Genomic DNA, 20,341 nt, shown 5'->3' on the forward strand with positions numbered 1-20,341 from the left:
CCACTGTCTATATATATATATATATATATATATATATATATATATATATATATATACATACACCATCTCAGAGATTGCACTACTGTGAGGAAAGGTATATTTTCCAATTTTCACTGTACCATGATCTCAGAAACTGGGACAAACTTTAATAAACATATTTACTCTGTGATTAAGTCAGGAACAAAATTGCTGGGTTGTCTCAAAGTAACCCTGGCTGATGAATTACTATCAAACATACTTTGTAACTGTTATTTTATAGGAAAAACTAATTGTATGCTAAAAACAGTGATATTAAATCACTTGTCAGCCATAAGGCTGAAGAATGAACACAGTGCTCTTTTTAGACGCATTTCAGCATTTGCAGGACATCATTTTAAGTTTATGGTGTTCGGTCTATAATGAAAGGGAACAGAGGGGGCGATTATAGTAAATAAAACTGAAATTGAGGAAACTAGGTGGATCATGGAATTGACAGCCCATAGGTTTTCTGGCCTCATTCCCATTAAGCCCGCCCTTAAAAAAAAGGCGAGTTTAGTATTGAATTGTGTTTTGGTTATCAAGGATTTTAAATACTTGTCTTTACCAGTAATGTATTGTCTGAAGAAGGGTAATAACCCGAAAGCGCTTACACTGGTTTGGATCATATTTGCTGTTTTAACTGCTGGTTTTATATCTGAGATGAATAAATACTTTCTCAAACTGGTGGCAACTGCTTTTTTTGGATTATTTTGTCATTGGTTTAAGCAGCTGCCTTTGGTGAGGTTTTCCTGTTTTTTGAACTTTATCTTTGGAACTGGTGACATGGAATCCTCACACACACTATGGAGAAAGTAAGTGTTGACCAGGAGACTACTCCACTTTCTGCTTTGTGAACTAATAGAAACAAGGACAGAAAGATTGGCTGTTACAACTAATCCCCTTTTGCAACTGGATTTAAATATTAAAACCTGTGATACTATTTTAAATCCAGTAACAACGGAAACTAATCATAAATTTAAAGAGACTGTGGCGGATTTTGTTAACAAAGTTAAATTGAAAAGGCTACAATGACAACGTAACCATCTGGAAGCTTGTTTGCAGTTTGGGGTGGTTCCCCGAGGCATGAGGGTCCTTTGCATGCCGTCGCAAGGGGAACACCATCCTGAGCTGCTGGCTAGATGGCAGAGAATCAACATTGAAACTGGCTTCTCCTACATGCGTCTTTAGTTGGAGTATTTTGCTCCTGAGGAACAAATGCTAAGTTGTGAGGTGGAACTTTTACAGCAGCAATTGGAAACTGATTATAAAGAGGAAAGGTGCATAAAGCGCATGGATGATTTATATTGTACCTTTTCCACCATTGACTTGAAATTACAGCAACAAAAGGCTAAGAAGTTGCATCGAGACCATAATGATTTCATCAGCGGTCAAATCTTTGGCCAAGAGAACAGACCAGCTTATTAAAGGAGGCTCGAGATACAGTTACAGTAATGAAAGGAAGAACACAAGACTCCACGAACGTACAGTTGGGGGGAGTTCCAGATACAGTTACAGTAATGAAGTTCCAGATACAGTTACAGTAATGAAAGGAAGAACACAAGACTCCACGAACGTACAGTTGGGGGGAGTTCCAGCACCAATATACGGTCTACCAATGGGAAGGTACGGAATGTATTACCTCAACATTCTACTACTTCCCGTTTGTCTACATAACCAGGTTCATCCCAGAATGAGGTAGTAAATTTGGCACATACTGTGAGTTTGCAAAGCGAGGGGACAGCTTGTGAAGTAGTAGCTTCTAGTAGGAATACACAAGGGGAAACCAGTGACTCGGCTAATACAGTTTGAAGTTTGTTTTTTAAGATGAGTAGTGAACACTACACACTTCAGGGAGCACGGCCCAAAGATAATCGGGGCATTGACGGCGTTTGCCGTTTTTTTTTTGCTACCCTACCAGCTCCAGTCAAGAAAAAAAGGGGACTGGACACGTCAATCGAACGAGCAGAGGGAATTCAAAAAGAGGAGGACATCAGAATGACTGGTGATAATGACGTTGCTTTTAATTTATCTAATTATGTATTATCTGTGGATGAGCTAGATGTACTCAACAAGGAATTAACCTTTGTTCCGAGCACAACATGTAGTTTTAATTATATAATTTTAGACCTTATTTGGCAGGAATTTGATGTTACAAAGTATGTTTGGTAATTAATCAGCCAGAGTTACTTTGAGACAAAGCAGCACTTTTGTTACTGTCTTTAATCACACAGTAAATATGTTTATTAAGGTTTGTGAACAGGATGTTTTAAATTTATTTGAAGGGCACAATAGGAACTTTTATAATTTGACATAAACAACGACAAGCACTTAAGGGCTTGCAGAATAACAGTGAGATCATTATTAAAAATGCAGACAAGGGGAGCTGTGGTTGTTTTAGATAAGGGCTTCTATCAAGATCGATTAGTAAGCCTGTTATTAGATTCCTTCACTTGTACTCTCCTCTCCACGTTAGCACTGAATAAAATCTTCTCAGAGGTAAGATACCAACTGAAACATTTATTGGCTGAAGGCCTTATGGACAAAGATTTGTGTTTTTGTGGATAGAACATCTGTTTACACCGGTTTTTAAGGCCTTGCCAAAAATACACAAGGACTTGACCATCCCACCCATGAGATCTATAGTCTCTAGGAGGGGATGGTTAACGGAGAACTTTTCAATATGGTTGGAGTGTTTATTGAGACCCTTTGTTATGGGTTTTACAGAGGTGCTCAGAGATTCTGGGCACTTCTTAACTTCATTAAGAGAGACCATAGAACCATAGAAGCAAAAGATACACAGCAATATATTATGGTAACTTTAGATGTACAAAGTCTTTACGTTGATCAGTAACAACTGTGGCATAGAAGCGGTAACTCGCTTGCTGGCGGAAATGAATATGTTGGGGGAGAATAAGATGAAATTAATGAGAGTTATTAAGGATGGTTCTGGAGTACAATGTTTTTCTTTGTGGAGATAATTATTATAGACCGACACAGGGGGTGGCCATGGGCACCCCCTGTGTGAACACTTATGCCAACATGGTTCTCGTCTTTTGGGAAAGGCAATTTGTTCTAGGACAGACCAATAAATGGAGAGATAAGATACATCTATATAAGCGTTTTGTGGATGATATCTTTGTCTTGTGGGTGGGGGGGGAGGCCGAACTTTTCAGTTTTGTCAGCTACTTAGGATCCACCACAACCTTCCTGAAATTTTCCTTGAATTATTCAACAGAGATAGATTTTTTGGACACGAGCAGCATCAAGGTGCAACTATAAGTTGCAGAAAGAGAGTCTGTCTGTCTTTCTGCATGTTTTTGATAGCTATTCCAGGGTATTTGGCTGCCTTGGGGACTGTGGTATCTGGCTGTCTTGGGGGCTGTGGGTGAGGTACTTGATAGTGTACCACCTACGGATTCTGTAGTTGGACTGACAGAATTCAACTCTCATGGGGAAATGTTACAGACACCCTGCATGGGTGTGAGTGGGAGAGATATCTGAGCAGAACCATTCTGGCTAGGCTTCTTTCTGAAATTGGTGCATCTTGTTGCTGTAGCATAGACACGATTCAGGCCTGTTGAATCTAGCTTTGTTTGTATAACTTGAGCACTGATGCAAGCTACCTTTTTTTGGAGAAGGTTCCCCTGCACCCTAGTAAGCAGGGGTGTGCAGTTAGAACTTGTCTGACTGAAGACTGCTTGAACAGGGCTCAGTTTTGAGCTTTTTGCTGGTTAATTGGGTAACTTGTCAGTTTGTTCGTTTTTCTATTGTTTTTTTTATATATATATATATATATATATATAGAGAGAGAGAGAGAGAGCACTTTATTCATCTGCTTTTATTGTATTTGTGTTCCAACTTTATTACTGGGGTCATTGACTACAACTCTGATCTGTGAGATATACATAGGCCGGTATGACCCTGACCCTGAGTAGCATCCTGCCCTCACCAAGAATGATACCACAGTATAAAGAAAAAATTCTCGATTTCAACAATTGGCTAAGTTTCTGGTGTCATTCAAAGGGGATCCAGTGTCTGTCCGCCTGGGATGGCATGCTTGACCAGTCACGCTGCTTCGCTAGAGATGGTTTGCACCCGTCACCTTTAGGCTTTTGAATACTGGCCAAAGCTCTTGCAACCCACATAGTGCCTTTTTTAGGCAAGGCTCAAAAGACAAACCCACCGCCGTAAATAGCACGAGTAACAAAAAAACTAAGGGTAATGCTACTCAATGCCAGAAGTCTAAACCTCAAAATGCACGCACTGGAGGCACTCTTCAATATGGAGAAAATCTATGTATGTGCAGTAACAGAAACCTGGTTTAAGGCTCCAGAGAGCACCCCAGCACTACCAGGCTACAACTCATACCATACATTTCGGCCACAGAACCCGAACCGAAATACAAAAGGCAGGGGCGTATCCATATTCATCAAGGATACCCGCACCTCCAGGTTAGTGGCATAGCACGATGTTTCATAGATCATCCACGTACAACTAACAATGGGCAAAACTGCAATTCAAATTGTTGCTTGCTACAGATCACCCACCATGTCCCAGGACCCCCATTCCGCATTTCTGGAAACACTGGGAAACATAAAGGTCCTACCAAACACCCTAATATTGGGTGATTTCAATTACCCAAATATTAATTGGAAGAACTACTAGTACTAACTCCCTTGCCCAATTTTTCCTAGAATTTCTAAACTCAAATGCCCTGGTTCAACTGGTCAACGCTCCCACCAGAGGTGACAACATATTGGACCAGGTCATCACCAACATGGGTGACTGGTGTTCCCCACCAGAGGTCAACCCCTCGCTAGTTAGATCTGACCATAAACAAATCACTTTGGATATCCATATTCCGCCCCCACCCCCGGACAAGAAAACCACCGTGAAAAACTTTTCAAAAGCAAACTTTGTTACTTAAGACTGAGGTGGAAAGTTTCAAAGCCCCCATGCTGAAGGATAACCCTGTCCAAGCTGCAAAATCCTTTACTAATGCATTCTACGGGCAGCTACAAGAATGCATGGATCGTGCCATCCCAAGCAAAACCAAGACTCTCTCCTCCAAGAAAAGGAAACCAGTCTGGTGGACTCCTGCCATAAACAAGCTATACAGTAGAAGGAGGAAACTAGTGCAGAAGAGAGTAAAATCCCAAGAAGGGAAGACATCCTTGATCAGTATCCGTAAGAAACTACAATCCCTCATAAAATCATCCAAGGTGATCTTTGAAAGAAAAATTGCCAAGGACTCCAAAGATAACCACAAGGCATTCTTTAGCTATGTCAAGAATCTAAGTGGCAATGCTCAGATTTGCTTGGAGTTGGTGCAGAATGGCACAAAATACACTGAACTGACCGATGTTGCCAACATCCTGGCAGACAGGTTCAATGCAAACTTCACCCCCAAAAGGGCCCATAACCATACCAGAAGAATGTAGAGTACCTGAAATCACAGACACTCAAGTTAAAACAGCTCTCTCCAAAGCCAAAAACACAGCATCGATGGGACCAGACGGTGTCCCAGGCTGCGTCCTACATGAGCTCAAAGACAAGACTAACCCCTCACCTAAACACATTTTTCAAACTCAGCCTCTGCACAGGCTACATACCCATAGACTGGCGCAACATACCCATAGACTGGCGCACAGCAATGGTTATTCCACTCTACAAAGGTGGAGCCACAACAGACCCTGGGAACTATCGCCCTATAAGCCTGACTAGCTTGGTCTGCAAGGCTATGGAGCGCATCATCATGGAACTCATTAACAAAAACATTGGGAACCTTGAAACACTGGACCCTATCCAGTTTGGCTTTAAGGACAGATCATGCCTCCTAAACCTGGTGGACGACTTTGAGACAGATACCAAGGCTATAGACGAGGGAAAGGTGGTACACACAGCCTACCTAGACCCTCGCTAAGGCCTTCAACACCATTCCCCATTCTAGTATTATAGACAAGCTCACCAGCCTGAACATAAACCCCTACGTCACAAGATGGGTTGCCAACTGGCTCACTGACAGAACCCACATGGTGAGAGTTGCGGGAGCTAGGTCCGAGACTAAACCGGTTACAAGTGGCGTTCCCCAGGGCTCAGTCCTAGGACCCCTCCTGTTCGGCATATACTTGTCAGAGGTACAGGCAAGCACAGGAGGACTATGGCTGACCAAGTTCGCAGACGACTGCAAACTAGGGGCTCTAATTGACTCTCCGACTGACTCGGACATCCTCCAAAAGGGTCTCAGTGAGACGGATACCTGGTGTCAAAATCATGGCCTCAAGCTAAGTGCCAAAAAGTGCATAGTCATCCCCTTTGGAAAAAACAAAGTACCCACAAACTATCACATAGGTGGTAGTCCCCTAAATACGGAAGACGTAGTAAGGGATTTGGGGACCCAAGTAGATAGTAATCTCACCTTTGATAATCACATTGTCAAAGTGGTTAGAAAATCCTTCTACGTGGCCCACCTAATCACAAAAGGGTTTGCATCCAGAGCAAAAGAAGTCATTGTGCCCCTCTACTCATCACTCATCAGACCCATCATATAGTACAACGCCCCATTTGGGATGTACCTTACAAGACACCTGCAACAGCTGGAAAGACCACAGATGTACCTCACCAAGAGCATCATTGGCCTCAAACAGATGCCCTATGCAGCTCGGCTGAAGTAACTCCAGTTGTATTCTGTTGCATACCGCCTACTCGAGAGGTGATCTCTGCCTGACATACCATGTCCAACCCAGAATTGATGGACATGCTCCACCTAAAGAAAACCTTATCCCCTTGAGCCACACGCTCTAGGGATCTAAACCTCACACAACAATGAATAGGATGTGCTGGAGGGATAGATTCCAGTCCCAGAGACTTCCCATGCTTTGGAACAAGATCCCAATCTATATTGGGCAGAGCTCCTCGCTAACACTCTTCAAAAGAAACCTTGACGAGTGGATGGGAAACTAAGTTTACCTCGGGGATCACTTCAGTGGCTCTGCTGGACAGAGGCACAGGGAATTAATCTAAGGGGAAGGCGAAAGCCAACACATTGTGGCTAGGCTTATAAATGCCTTCGGGCAGATAGCCTAGCACCAACCTATATATCTAGATCTATATCTAGATGTATCTATATCTGTATCTAGATATATCTATATCTAGATGCATCTATATCTAGATGTATCTGTTTATATCTATATCTAGGAATAGATTATATATACCCAAGTCTGTTCATCTCAAATGATAAATCTATTAAAGAATTTTCAAGTAACATACACTCGGAAAGCTGTCATATAAAAGATCTAGCTGAAAAACAGATGCTCATGCTCACAACAGTGATATGCACTTGAGTCTACAAACCCTAGATAAATGTATAAACAAGACCCTGTTTAAAATTTATGAATGTTATAATATTGGAGCCAATATCAACATGTAGTATATCTGCCCAATACTCAGTTTGTGTCTGGTAAAACTCAAACACTGTGCCTTAAAAAGCTGTGACCAAAAAGGCTAGACTGTCACGTAATCTTGGGACCCCCTTTCATAGATGCCTGTGGTGAGGAAAACTGTTGGGTTGTAAAAGTGTTCTGTTCAATAGTAAGAAGGTAATCTCCAAATTTGATTGTTGGGAACCCAGCACTAAAAGCTGCAGTTGTGAGCAGTCGTCAGACTAAAGGCCCATGCGTGGGGAAGAGTTTAGCGAGGCCATGGGTAAGGAATTGCAGAGGGCCGTGAAAAGGTTCCACCTTGAAGTGACATAGGAGATGGGATACTGTCCAGCCACGTTCTCAGTGAAGTGGAAAAACTCTGGCTTTAATTAGGGACATTTATTGACACATACAAGGAATGTTTTGAGGAACTTTTGAATCCAGTGAGCAAGCCCTTTTGCGAGGAGTCCTTGTGAGAAGCAGATGGTGGAAATGGTTCTATTTAAGAAGGTAAAGCCACTGTGACAGTTAAACTTGTTCAGTTGTGGCAAGGCTGCTTGGGTGGTTGAAATATAGCTAGAAATACTGAAGTAATTGTTGCAGTTTCATAGCTAGCATGATTTTTCAGGGTTGTACACAAGGCTGGGACAATACATCTGAAGAGTTGCACCAGAGTTGTTATTCCCATTTTCCAGAAAGTGGAGAGGAGGGTGTATTCAATGTATGGTGGGATAGCATAAAAATGCAACTGCGTGCTGTCTACAACTATGGTAGAAGCTATGTGGTAGTAAATTCAAAAGCAAGTAACCATCCGTGTGACAGGTCCATGAACAGAAATGAAAGTTTTTAATAAAGGAAGAAAATTCATGTCAAGAATAGATGAGGTCTTTCTTCTCCTTATTCAAAAACTACAGCAGACTGATAGTAATATTCTGCTTAAATACAGTGATATTTTAAGTAGCATGTTATTTCTTACTGCTAATCTGATAAAGGCTTTACATTGACTTTTGGCTTTCCCGGTTAGGGGTCGCCACAGCGGAACTCTGGTCTGCTCATGATTGGCAGTGGATTTTTACGGTATATGCAGACTCCACACAGAAGGCGTTCTAGCCTAGAATTGAATGGAAGAACCTCTTGCTGTGAGGCGACAACGCTAACTGCTGCACCACTGTGGCTACTAAAGGCTGTACACAAGGAGACAAAAATGCTTACCCATTCTTGTCAGTTTTTTAAAATACTAATGTGTGTGGTATATGGCTGGTTTTCTTTTTTTGAGTTTATATTCTTAATCCTTCCAGCAAAAGCATTTACAAAGGTGCTGTAAAGTTAATTTGGCTACTTGTCAAGCTTCTGATTCAGGAGTAGCGGTGTGGATTTGGTCATTGCTGTGGAACAGCAGGTGAACTATTTGTCCTTGTGTAAGTATTGGGGGGGGGGTCACAGGAGTTTATCAAGACTGCGTTGTGTTTAGAGACTTGGCAAGGATGTATGCTACTATACCTTGGAACCTCTTTTAGGAAGTGCCACAGCATTATGGGACCCCACGACAACTGTTGTGTACCATTTGGTCCTTGCATTTAACTAATGAAAGTTATGCCCACATTCTTGGTGGAATGTCTTGGCATGTTTAAGTGAGCATTTTCTAGACGGTGTTCCAAAGAACAAATTACCACCGTAATAGCTACAAACAAATGCAGTCTGATGGTTATGCTGCTTAGCGCTAGAAGTCTAAATCTCAAAATGCACTCGCTCAAAGCACTCCTTAAAAAGGAGAGCATTGACATTTGTGCTGTAATAGAGATCTGATTCAAGGCAGCAGGAAGCAGCTCTGCACTGCCAGGCTATAATTCACTCCACACCTTTTGCCCCAGAACTTGGACCGAAGCTCCAAAGACAGTGGTGTTTCCATATTCATAAAGGATATGCACACCTCCAGACTGGTAGCGCAACATAATGCATCAGAGATACTTCATGTGCAGTTAACATTGGGTAAGACTGCGATTCAGTTCGTAGCCTGCTATAGGCCCCAACAATGCCCCAGGACTCTCACTCCATGTTCTTAAGCATTCTGGAGAATATTAGGGTCCAACCTGACACTCTCATACTGGGCAACTTCAGCTAATCCTCCTTTAACCTGGGAAAACTACTCGTGTACCAATACACTTGCCCAATGTTTCCTGGAATTCATTAATTCCAATGCCCTGGACCAGCTCGTTCTTACCCCCACTAGAGGTAGCAACATCTTTGACTTGGTCATTACTTGGTCATTACTAACATGGGTGACTGTTGCTCTACACCAGTAGTAAACTCCTCCCTGGTTAGATACGACCACAAACTAATAACCTTGGAAATCTACCCCCCCCCACACACACACACACAGACACACCGCAAAGGAAACCACCATGAAAAACTTCTCCAAAGCTAACTTTGGATTCCTAAAAACAGAGGTGGCTAACTTCACAGCACCCATGCAAATGGAGAATAGTTGCATGACCACCGAATCATACACCAGTGCACTGTACGGATATGTACACAAATGCATGGATCTTGGCATACCCAAAAGAACAAAGATGCTCTCCTCCAAAAAAAGGAAGCCAATCTGGTGGTCCCCTGCCATAAACAAACTTTACAACAGGAGGAGGAAACTGATGAAGAATAAGGTGAAGTCCCAAGACTGGAAAAACTCTTATCAGCCTCAACAAAAAGTTGAGATCCCTCATCAAATCCTCTAAAGTTAGCTATGAAAACTGAATTGCAACAGATAAAGACCTCCACAAGGCCTTCTCTAGTTATGTAAAGATTCTCCACGGCAATACCCAGATTTGCTCTGAGCTACTGCACAATGGTACCTCCTATACCGAGCCGACAGATTCAGTGCGAACTTTACCCCTCCCCCCAAGGGGCCAAACACAATACCAGTTGATTGCCAGGCACCCAGTATTATTGCTGCACATGTTAAAACAGCACTGTCCAAGGCCAGGAATACAGCTTCTATGGGACCTGACAATATCCTTGGCTGTGTTCTACATGAACTACAGAGTGAACTGGCACCTCACCTCAGGCTTTGTCCCTATCGAATGATGCACTGCTACAGTCATCCCTCTCCACAAAGGAGGAGCGACTACAGACCCTGGGAACTATCGCTCCATTAGCCTGACAAGGCTGATATGCAAAGCTATGGAACATATCATCCTGGACCTAATAAACAAGGATGCAGGGAATCTCCAAACTTTGGATCCCACACAGTTTAGGTTTTGTGAGGGGTAGATAATGACTGCTCAACTTGGTCGACTTCTTTGAGTCAAGTCACCATAGCTGTGGGTGAAGGCAAGGTGGTTCATATAGCCTACCTTGATCTGGCCAAGGCTTTTGATACCATTCCCCACTCAGGAATCATAGAAAAACTCACTAAGCTAGGCATCAACCCCTATATCACTAGGTGGGTTGGAAACTGGCTCACAGAACCCACAGTGTGAAAGTAGCTGATTCCAAGTCAGACTGCCGACCAGTGACTAACAGAGTCCCACAGGGTTCGGTCCTTGGTCCTCTCCTGTTTGGTGTCTACTTCTCTGAAGTCCAGGCCAACACAAAGGGACTCTGTCTGACAAAGGTCACTGATGGTTGCAAGTTGGGAGCCGTTATTAACTCCCCCAAGTGATGTTGACATCCTACAGAAATGCATCACTGAGACCAACGACTGGTGTCAGAACCATGGCCTTAAGCTCAATGACAAAAAATGTCGTCATCTCCTTTGGGAAAAACTCTGTTCCCATGAATTACCACATCAATGGTAGTCCACTGAACACAAGGCATTATAAGAGGTCTGGGAACACAGGTTGACAGCAGCCTCTTGATCACCACATTGCCACTGTGGTCAGAAAGTCCTTTGATTACTAAGGGTTTTACATCCTGGAAGAAAGAGGTCATTGTCTCCCTCTACTCTTACTCATTAGGCCAGTCATAGAGTACAATGCCCCATTTGGCATGTACCTCACTAGACACCTGCAACAACTGGAGAGGCCGCCAAAGTACTTCACAAAGAGGATCCTATTCCTTAAACACTTGTCCTTTATGGACAGAGTCAAACTCCAACTATTCTCTGTCTCATATCGCCTACTTAGAGGCGATCTCTGCTTGACTTATAAAGCCATGTCTGACCCAGCTCTATTAGAAATGCTACAGCTAAAGAAATCCCAATCCCTCTGCACCACACACTCCAGAGACCTCAACCTCATTACCACAATCAACAGAGCATGCTGGAGGGACAGGTTGATAACCCAGAGACTGCCCATGCTATGGAATAGACTTCCCATACATGTCAAGCAGAGCATCTCGCAGACCTTCTTCAAGAGAAATCTTGATGAGTGGATGGGAAATAGAAAATTCACCCTGGGGATCACTCCAGTGGCTCTACTGGACAGAGGCACTGAGAACTAAGGTCGGGTGGCACAATGCCAGGGTAACCCTATGGGCTAGGCTTGTAAAGGCCCCAGGGCCATTAGCCTAGTACACCCCCATGAACCTATGTTTGTTACTAGGCAGGTAGAATTTAGGTCAAGATGCTATAACTCTTCTCCAGCACAAAGTTGTTTTAAGATAATAAGGAATAACTTCATTCTTTTATTCTGATTCATTCTGATTAGACACCAACCTGGTTAACAGGAAAAATAATAGTCCTAGTTGAGATCGAACAGCAAGCTGTCCTGAAAACAGTACAGCAATAACTTCCATTGCAATGACATGTAAAGTATACATTGGAATTGATGCAGACGGAGTTTATAATTATTTAGAAGAAAGCTGATTCGTAGCAGTAGAGCAAAAGGGTAACCAAAGTCGTATGGAGCAAAGGATCATAAGCTGTTAAATTAAGTCATAATGGAGAACTGTAAAAAGGGGAAGAATCTTAAGTATGGCATTTGAGAATATCCCACATTTATGGATGAGTGTTTAAAAATGTAGAAGATAACACGCTACACTGATCGATTAAATTACAGCAACCATGAAACAGTGACAAACCACTTTTTAGTAAAACCACCCTTAACCCATGAAGCAGTCTACTTAACAGATTAGGTCATGTCTGCAATTTACCTCCCAGAAACAACAGTGTGTGTATATTTCTCATCTTTTTGTGGAAGATTTAAAACTGTATAGCTCATCAGATGAGGAACTGAAATCACAACTGCAAGTGGTCTAAACTTTTTCATATAATATAAGATTGTCTTCTGGTCTTGATAAATTTACAAAAGCAACCTTTAAAGCAGGAAAGTTGCAGCACCAAGAATACATCAGCCTGGGGACAGGAATGTGATATAAAAGAACTTGAGCAAGAGGAGTGTGTGAATATTTGGGACTTGATTAAGGATCAACAATAAAACATGAAGAAATGCGAATAAAACTTGGTAAGAAATAAATATTTTAGAAGACTAAAATTAATACTGAAAGCAGTGCTGACATCTAAGATCAAAGTCTAAGCTATAAGCCAATTTGCTGTTCCAGTGTTAACTTAGTTTTGAGTGATTGACTGGCTGCAAAATGTATTGGATCTGTTGTACAGGAAAACAAGGATGCTTCATGCTTATTATATAATATAAGATTGTCTTCTGGTCTTGATAAATTTACAAAAGCAACCTTTAAAGCAGGTAAATATATCCGTGTATATCAAGACTATATATTCCTCATTCTGAAGGAGGTTTGGGCCCCCTCAAAATTAATTACATATATAGATCTGCAATCTTAGGACTGCATACCTATCTACTGATCTCGCAAGACCCAGATGTAGTAAAAGTTTTAAAAACATGAGGAGAATAAGTCTAAGATGACTTCCCTGCTTAGTTTAGCAGAAGCATATTTGTGTCGAGCTGGAATGGAAATCCAACCAGAAGTAGATGAAAATCAGACAGCAATTGAATGTGCCAAAGAAACGATAGTGAATGTAAGGTGAAGGATCAGATGAGAAGGTAAGAAATGTGGAAAATGCATAAATTATAGTTACAAGTACAGAAACTCTTGGAACAACCTCCTGTTGATCAGGATCAAATGCAGGAATGGTTAAGGAGAGGTGAATTTAAACCAAAGGATGAAACGTTAAAATTGGCAGCTCAAGGTAGTGGACTTGCATACACATTGGTTTAGAAAGTCCATTGAACATGTGGGAGAAACAGGCAAATGTAGGTTTTGTAAAACAGAATTGGAAACTGTCACACATCTTATTGCTGGTTGGTGATATACTAATGGCAGAAGGGCTGTATTCTGAAAGGTGTAATAATTTGTCAAGACTGTTGCATTGAGGATCGTGCAAACATGGTAATATTCAAGTAGTTGAAAAAAACATAGCAAACATGAGCCAGAAAGCATTGTAGAAAATGTTTATATCACATGGGATCACTCATTGCCAACAGTTCAGAAAATAGAGGCGAGAAAATCAGATATAGTCTGAAAAGAAGACAAAGTACCATTGAAATTGCTGCATCCAGTGACTACAGTGTCTTGCGTACGGAGAGGCACAGTTGTAAAATATCAGGATTTGTAGGCAGAAACGAGTGCAGTGTGGAAGAAAGATACCCCGGAGTGTTCCAGTAGTAGGATCAACGGGTCTTATAAAAAAATTTACTAGGTTAATCTGAAATGTTACCGATACATGTAATCCTGTATGAATTGCAGAAAGAGTCAGTACTGGGCACATTGCAGGTGCTGCGAAGTGCACTTCTAGCGAACATCAAAGATTGAAACAATACTAATTTCATAAACTTTAATCATACTTTGACTTAGGAATGGGATCCATTCCTATCATTAAACAAAACTAGTAGAAAAACGCCACGGCAGAATATACTAAGCATGGACCTTTTATTTGTAAGCGCTTTCGGTCAAGGTATTACCTCAACCTTCTTCAGACATAAACAATTTACACAACCACACAACTTTGCTTAAATACACAATACTTGATTAATAAATCACTCCCTTAATTAATCCATTAATTGTCATCACATTTTAAAGCTACAAGCCCATTTATGACTTTAACTATGGATATACGTTTGTTCTATATAAAAGAAATAATATATCCGTGTATATGTGCAAGGTGTATGTGTATGTAATATACAAGCTTACTTAAATATTTAAATATTTAAATTTATACTTTCCTTTGAAAATGTTATGTACCTAAAATAATTTATCTAAAATCTTAAATTACAATAACAGTAAACAACACACACCATTCTACAAATTTCTCCAACAACTCCAATTCTTAAGTTAAAATAACTTAATCCTATACATATCTAAAAAATATATATATATAAAACTAGATTTCATACAAAAAAATAAACCTATGTGTTAACATCCAGCTCCTCTACTAATTACATTATGTTATATAAAAATTTTTTATGTATATATAAAATTGAAATTTAATACATAAAAAGGTGTACAAAATGCCTAAATGTTATAAAAGAATTTGTAAAGGATTTGTAAACAATAGAGTACGATACACAGCAACCAATAACCCCATTATCTCCTTAGTGCCCTCAATTTTAATATACATTTAATTGATGCATACTCATTTAAACCTGGGGGAATTTGGGCTAATGTTCTAATTTGCCACAAAAGTTCTTGTTCTTCAAGCCATAATTGCCATGGGCCCCCCCTAGTACCAATCTTAACTTGTTGAATGACAGTAAATACAAAATGGTGCGTAGGTTGTTCACATTGGTGCCTAGCTAGTGCATTATTTAGATCTTTCTTCCCTATAGCATAAAGATGTTCATACACTCTCTTCTTTAATGCATAGGGGGTGGATTAGTCTTTATGGACGAATACTTTTATAATGGAAAGGTATTAGAACATTTGGAATCTGATAGTTATTCAAAATCTAGTCTCAATGAGATTAATATGGCCTATAAAAAGATTAAAGGCATTTTGGAGGACCTTTTTATTCAAGGGACTATAGACTCTGAAATGTTACAGTACTTGGATATGTCAGCACCTAAGATCCCCACCATGTTTGGCACGCCTAAAATTCATAAAAACTTGGTTAATCCCCCTTTCAGGCCCATTGTGGACGGAAGGGGTTCGATTACGTACGCATGAGCCAAACTGGTGGATAGTATTCTTAAACCTTTATTAAAAAGTGAGCCTCAAATTTGCAAGGATTCTTGGGCTTTCTTACAGTATATTGATAAATTGGTGTACAATTCGGACCTCAAATTTTTAGTGGTTGACATTAAGGATTTGTACACCGTTATCCCACAACAACTAGGGATTGAATGGACAAGGGAATTCATGCTGAGTAAAAAAGCATCTAATGATCAAATGAACTTAGTTGAAACACTACTTGAGATTGTCCTATTAAACAACTTTGTGACATTTAAGGGACAGTTTTATTTACAAAAGACTGGGATAGCCATGGGGTCTCCCTGTGGATGCAGTTTTTCAAACAGTGTACTGGCATACTGGGAGCGTAATTATTTGTTCCAAAATGTGTTATATCAAGAAAATGTTACCTGGTATAATAGATACCAGGATGACATGTTCTTTCTTTGGAAAGGGTCATTGGAATTGATCCCCCAGTTCATAGAAAGCATTTCAAACATGACAAGTTTTCTCCAATTTACTTACACCATAGGAGAAAACGAAATCAGTTTTTTGGATGTCAAACTAAGTAAGAACATTTCTAACAATAGATTTAAATCTGAAATTTATAGAAAACCGACACATTCGAATTCCCTTCTCCACTTCTCAAGTGGACATCCATTCCACCAAAGAGAAGTGTGATGAAGGGACAATTCGTGAGGGCAGCAAGAATGACATCTGATTATCAGGATTTTGTAAATGAATGTGACACTTTGAGCTTGAAGTTTACCATCAGAGGATATCCAAAGGCCCTTGTTGATGAAATAAGGAATGAGGTTGTGCTTAAAAGAGAAGGTGGCTATTTTAAGCCACTTTTAGGAGGGGGCACCATGCACAACACATCAAAACCATCAACTGAGATCACACCTCAAATTAACTTCATTTTTACATATTCCATTGATTTTAACACAATAAGAGGTATTATTTACAAAAACTGGAATATCATACGAGAGGACAATTTGTTAGCCAAAACACTAGGTATTAAGCCAAAATTTGTTTATAGGAGGGGGGTTAACTTAAAACAACTAGTGGAAAAATCTAGTAATAAATTTACAACCTCCAAAATCGGTATGGCTAAATGTGGAATGTGTCCACAATGTAAACACATTCTTCCAGGAAAAGAAGTACATATTAATGGGAATAATTACAAAATCAATGGTAAGTTTAATTGTGAGAGTAAAAATGTGGTCTATGTGGCTCTTTGTGTAGAATGTTTATCATTTTACATAGGTAAGACAGAGCGTGCATTAAAGAAGAGAGTGTATGAACATCTTTATGCTATAGGGAAGAAAGATCTAAATAATGCACTAGCTAGGCACCTATGTGAACAACCTACGCACCATTTTGTATTTACTGTCATTCAACAAGTTAAGATTGGTACTAGGGGGGGCCCATGGCAATTATGGCTTGAAGAACAAGAACTTTTGTGGCAAATTAGAACATTAGCCCAAATTCTCCCAGGTTTAAATGAGTATGCATCAATTAAATGTATATTAAAATTGAGGGCACTAAAGAGATAATGGGGTTATTGGTTGCTGTGTATCGTACTCTATTGTTTACAAATCCTTTACAAATTCTTTTATAACATTTAGGCATTTTGTACACCTTTTTATGTATTAAATTTCAATTTTATATATACATAAAAATTTTTTATATAACAATGTAATTAGTAGAGGAGCTGGATGTTAACACACAGGTTTATTTTTTTGTATGAAATCTAGTTTTTATATATATATATATATATATATATATATATATATATATATATATATATATTTTTTTTTTTTTTAGATATGTATAGGATTAAGTTATTTTAACTTAAGAATTGGAGTTGTTGGAGAAATTTGTAGAATGGTGTGTGTTGTTTACTGTTATTGTAATTTAAGATTTTAGATAAATTATTTTAGGTAAATAACATTTTCAAAGGAAAGTATAAATTTAAATATTTAAATATTTAAGTAAGCTTGTATATTACATACACATACACCTTGCACATATACACGGATATACTATTTCTTTTATATAGAACAAACGTATATCCATAGTTAAAGTCATAAATGGGCTTGTAGCTTTAAAATGTGATGACAATTAATGGATTAATTAAGGGAGTGATTTATTAATCAAGTATTGTGTATTTAAGCAAAGTTGTGTGGTTGTGTAAATTGTTTATGTCTGAAGAAGGTTGAGGTAATACCTTGACCGAAAGCGCTTACAAATAAAAGGTCTGTGCTTAGTATATTCTGCCGTGGCGTTTTTCTACTAGTTTTGTTTATTGCTAGTTTGGTATCGAATTTGCTGTTATCCATTCCTATCATGTTATTTGAAACCCAAAAGGGATGAAATCATGATGTCGTACCTTAGTCAAGGAAAACATAATATTCACTTCACACTTTACCTTTCAGGCTTTGCACTACTATGCTTGTACAGACATTCAGTCTAGTAGAAGACTACATTTTTGACATGTTCCTTAAGTATCAAAATTATTGAAGAGTGTTTTGAGCACATTGAAAACATTTCTGTGACAGCATGACTTTTAACTGCTGTTAGGAAGAAACGTACACAATTAATTTCCAGAGACAGAGGAATATTAACGTTTGTCATGAAAATAGCACCTTTAATATGCCCAAACTCTCTGCATCAACATTCCTGGCATCTGCAGTCTCAGTAATGAGTTTACTGGTGTCAGGGTGCTTCAGTGTCCCGTTTTTATACCCCCCCCTTCTGCTCACCAGTCATCCTGATTTGTCTGCCTTTCATTTACCCATGGTGTGAGAGATGATTGAAGGAGACCATTATCTAGGTGGCCATCAGGGAGGTTTTCATAGTTTGGCACAAACCCCCATCCGAGTGAATAGTGTACACTGTTGCTTAGATGAGGACATGTTGTACTTTTGTGTGGATGTTCATGTTTCCACACATGTTTCATAAAAGATACACTTGGATGCAGCTTGGCAGAGCCAGGTACCTTTTCCAGCCTGTATGTTGTAGGTGTTGGCATTACTGTGAACCAAACCACCTTTCACCTGCGTTAACATCAGCCAGTCACTCGTATACACTTCTCCAACACTTGAGCTATGACTTTGTCTGTGGTCATTTGGACCATAGTCAGGACTTAATTCCTTTAAGCTGCAGAGCTGAATTACACTTAATATTTTATTTTTCCTATTTTTGATGGTACTAATGAATTTTTTTTTATTTGCCTGGAGCTGGCTGTAGAATTTTCTGAATTCTAATCTCTGAAAAGAGACTTAAAAATGTTTGGCTAAGATAAAGCACCTACAATCTGACTTGGCTTCTTTGGGTAGTCTTGGACATTGACAAGAGGCTAATTTCCCCTTGCCTTCCTGGGGATTCCAGATTTGGAGAATGTCTTCATATAGTCAGAGAAAGGGAGTTGGTTTGGGAGTGTAAGTAGTATGGGTTACTGAAGTGTAAACATAATGATACTGGGTGGGGTAGGAATGGGGGTATGGGTGGGGTAGGAATGGGGGTATGGTGAGCAAAGCCAAGCCAGTTGCAGAGAGGATTTCCTTAATTTATCCTTTACATGAACATTCAATTGTATGGCTAGCCTTTTCATACAGTTTCATGCAGTAAGGTTTGGAAAATAGTTATTAACAGTAGTTACCCCGATTGTGGAAAACATAGGAGTTTGTTGAGGTCTAGTAAAATTGCTTACTAACTAGTCGAGCAGCATAGTGGGCTGAGTTTTTAAGGTGTATGGCACAGAAAAATGCCATTTTAAGCAAAATATCTGCAGAGCATACTTTTTTTTTTTTAGTTGAGGTTAGCTTTCTAGGAATATTTATGGATGGGGGGAGCTGCAACCACTTGCCTGTTACCCTGGGAAAAGGCAGTTTTTAGTGGTGAGGAAGAGATAAATATAAATCTGTTTAAGCACCAGACGGCACCCTTTGTCCAAGTGATTTGCCATACTTCAAGTGATCTGGTTTCGTTTTCTGCGCATTGCAATAGCAGTATTACTTAATGTAATGATAACTTGTGTGTTTTTTTTAGGTGGAATTATTTTCTAGCTGAAACTTTCAAGGCAGAGCTTCTGTTGGTATTATGAAACTTTTTTATTCTCAGAGAAACTCTACTCCCCAGCATGATGATTTGTAACTGTTAGAATAGAGCTGGAAATATTGAAGCATGGCAGGCTTTTTTCAGGGACTTGCTCTTACTTTTTTTTCCCATGGGTTCAATTGTGACAGGATAACAATGTAAATGCATTCATATTCAGTTTTGTAATCTAGTCAGTATTGTATTGGGTGCTTTACTCTTTTACACAGCAGTACTTCTCGTGGCATTATCTTTGTTTGTTATATACGTGTGTTGTACTGCTGGTAGCTTCATGCTTGTTGCAGTTTGGTTTTTAGAAGTGGCATGACCAGAGTGTTCTGCTTTTCGTGGAAATATACTCATTTATGAATTGATTTTAGTTGTCTAAGCCAAGATATTGCGATAGTTGTGCTGTGCAAATCTCTCAGTTGTCCAGAATATTGCAATGTGTCCCTGACTGGGTTTACGCATATGCAGGTGGAACTTTAGCACACTACCTCTGCATACTTAATACATGACTCCCATGTGCACATTGCCATCTTATCTCCATGATCTTCTTCCTAGTGCTATCATTATTCAACCCTCTGTCTATCACTGTCCAGTTTCAATAATAAACCGTTGTTCCCTTATAAACGGTGCATGTAAAATGTGAGAGCTTCTGTAAGGATCATTACATTGCTCATTCTTACTTTCATATTTACAGCTAATTTTCAATCATAGGT

At 39.7% G+C, this 20,341-nt stretch overlaps 1 protein-coding gene across 1 annotated transcript in view; it reads right to left on the reverse strand.

The window, feature by feature from the left end:
- Window positions 1–20,341, reverse strand: part of UBAC1 (UBA domain containing 1) — a 256,346-nt gene that overhangs the window by 232,176 nt on the left and 3,829 nt on the right. The window contains exons 2-4 of the mRNA XM_044058118.1: window positions 11,651–11,653; window positions 6,307–6,358; window positions 2,487–2,521 (exon numbers count right to left, since the gene is read on the reverse strand). Of these exons, the coding sequence (XP_043914053.1) occupies window positions 2,487–2,521; window positions 6,307–6,358; window positions 11,651–11,653 (90 nt within the window). The remainder of the gene's footprint in view (window positions 1–2,486; window positions 2,522–6,306; window positions 6,359–11,650; window positions 11,654–20,341) is intronic.

This window comes from Protopterus annectens, chromosome 16.part0 (assembly GCF_019279795.1).
Source record: "Protopterus annectens isolate FY-2018-M chromosome 16.part0, PAN1.0, whole genome shotgun sequence".
NCBI classification, from domain to species: domain Eukaryota; kingdom Metazoa; phylum Chordata; order Ceratodontiformes; family Protopteridae; genus Protopterus; species Protopterus annectens.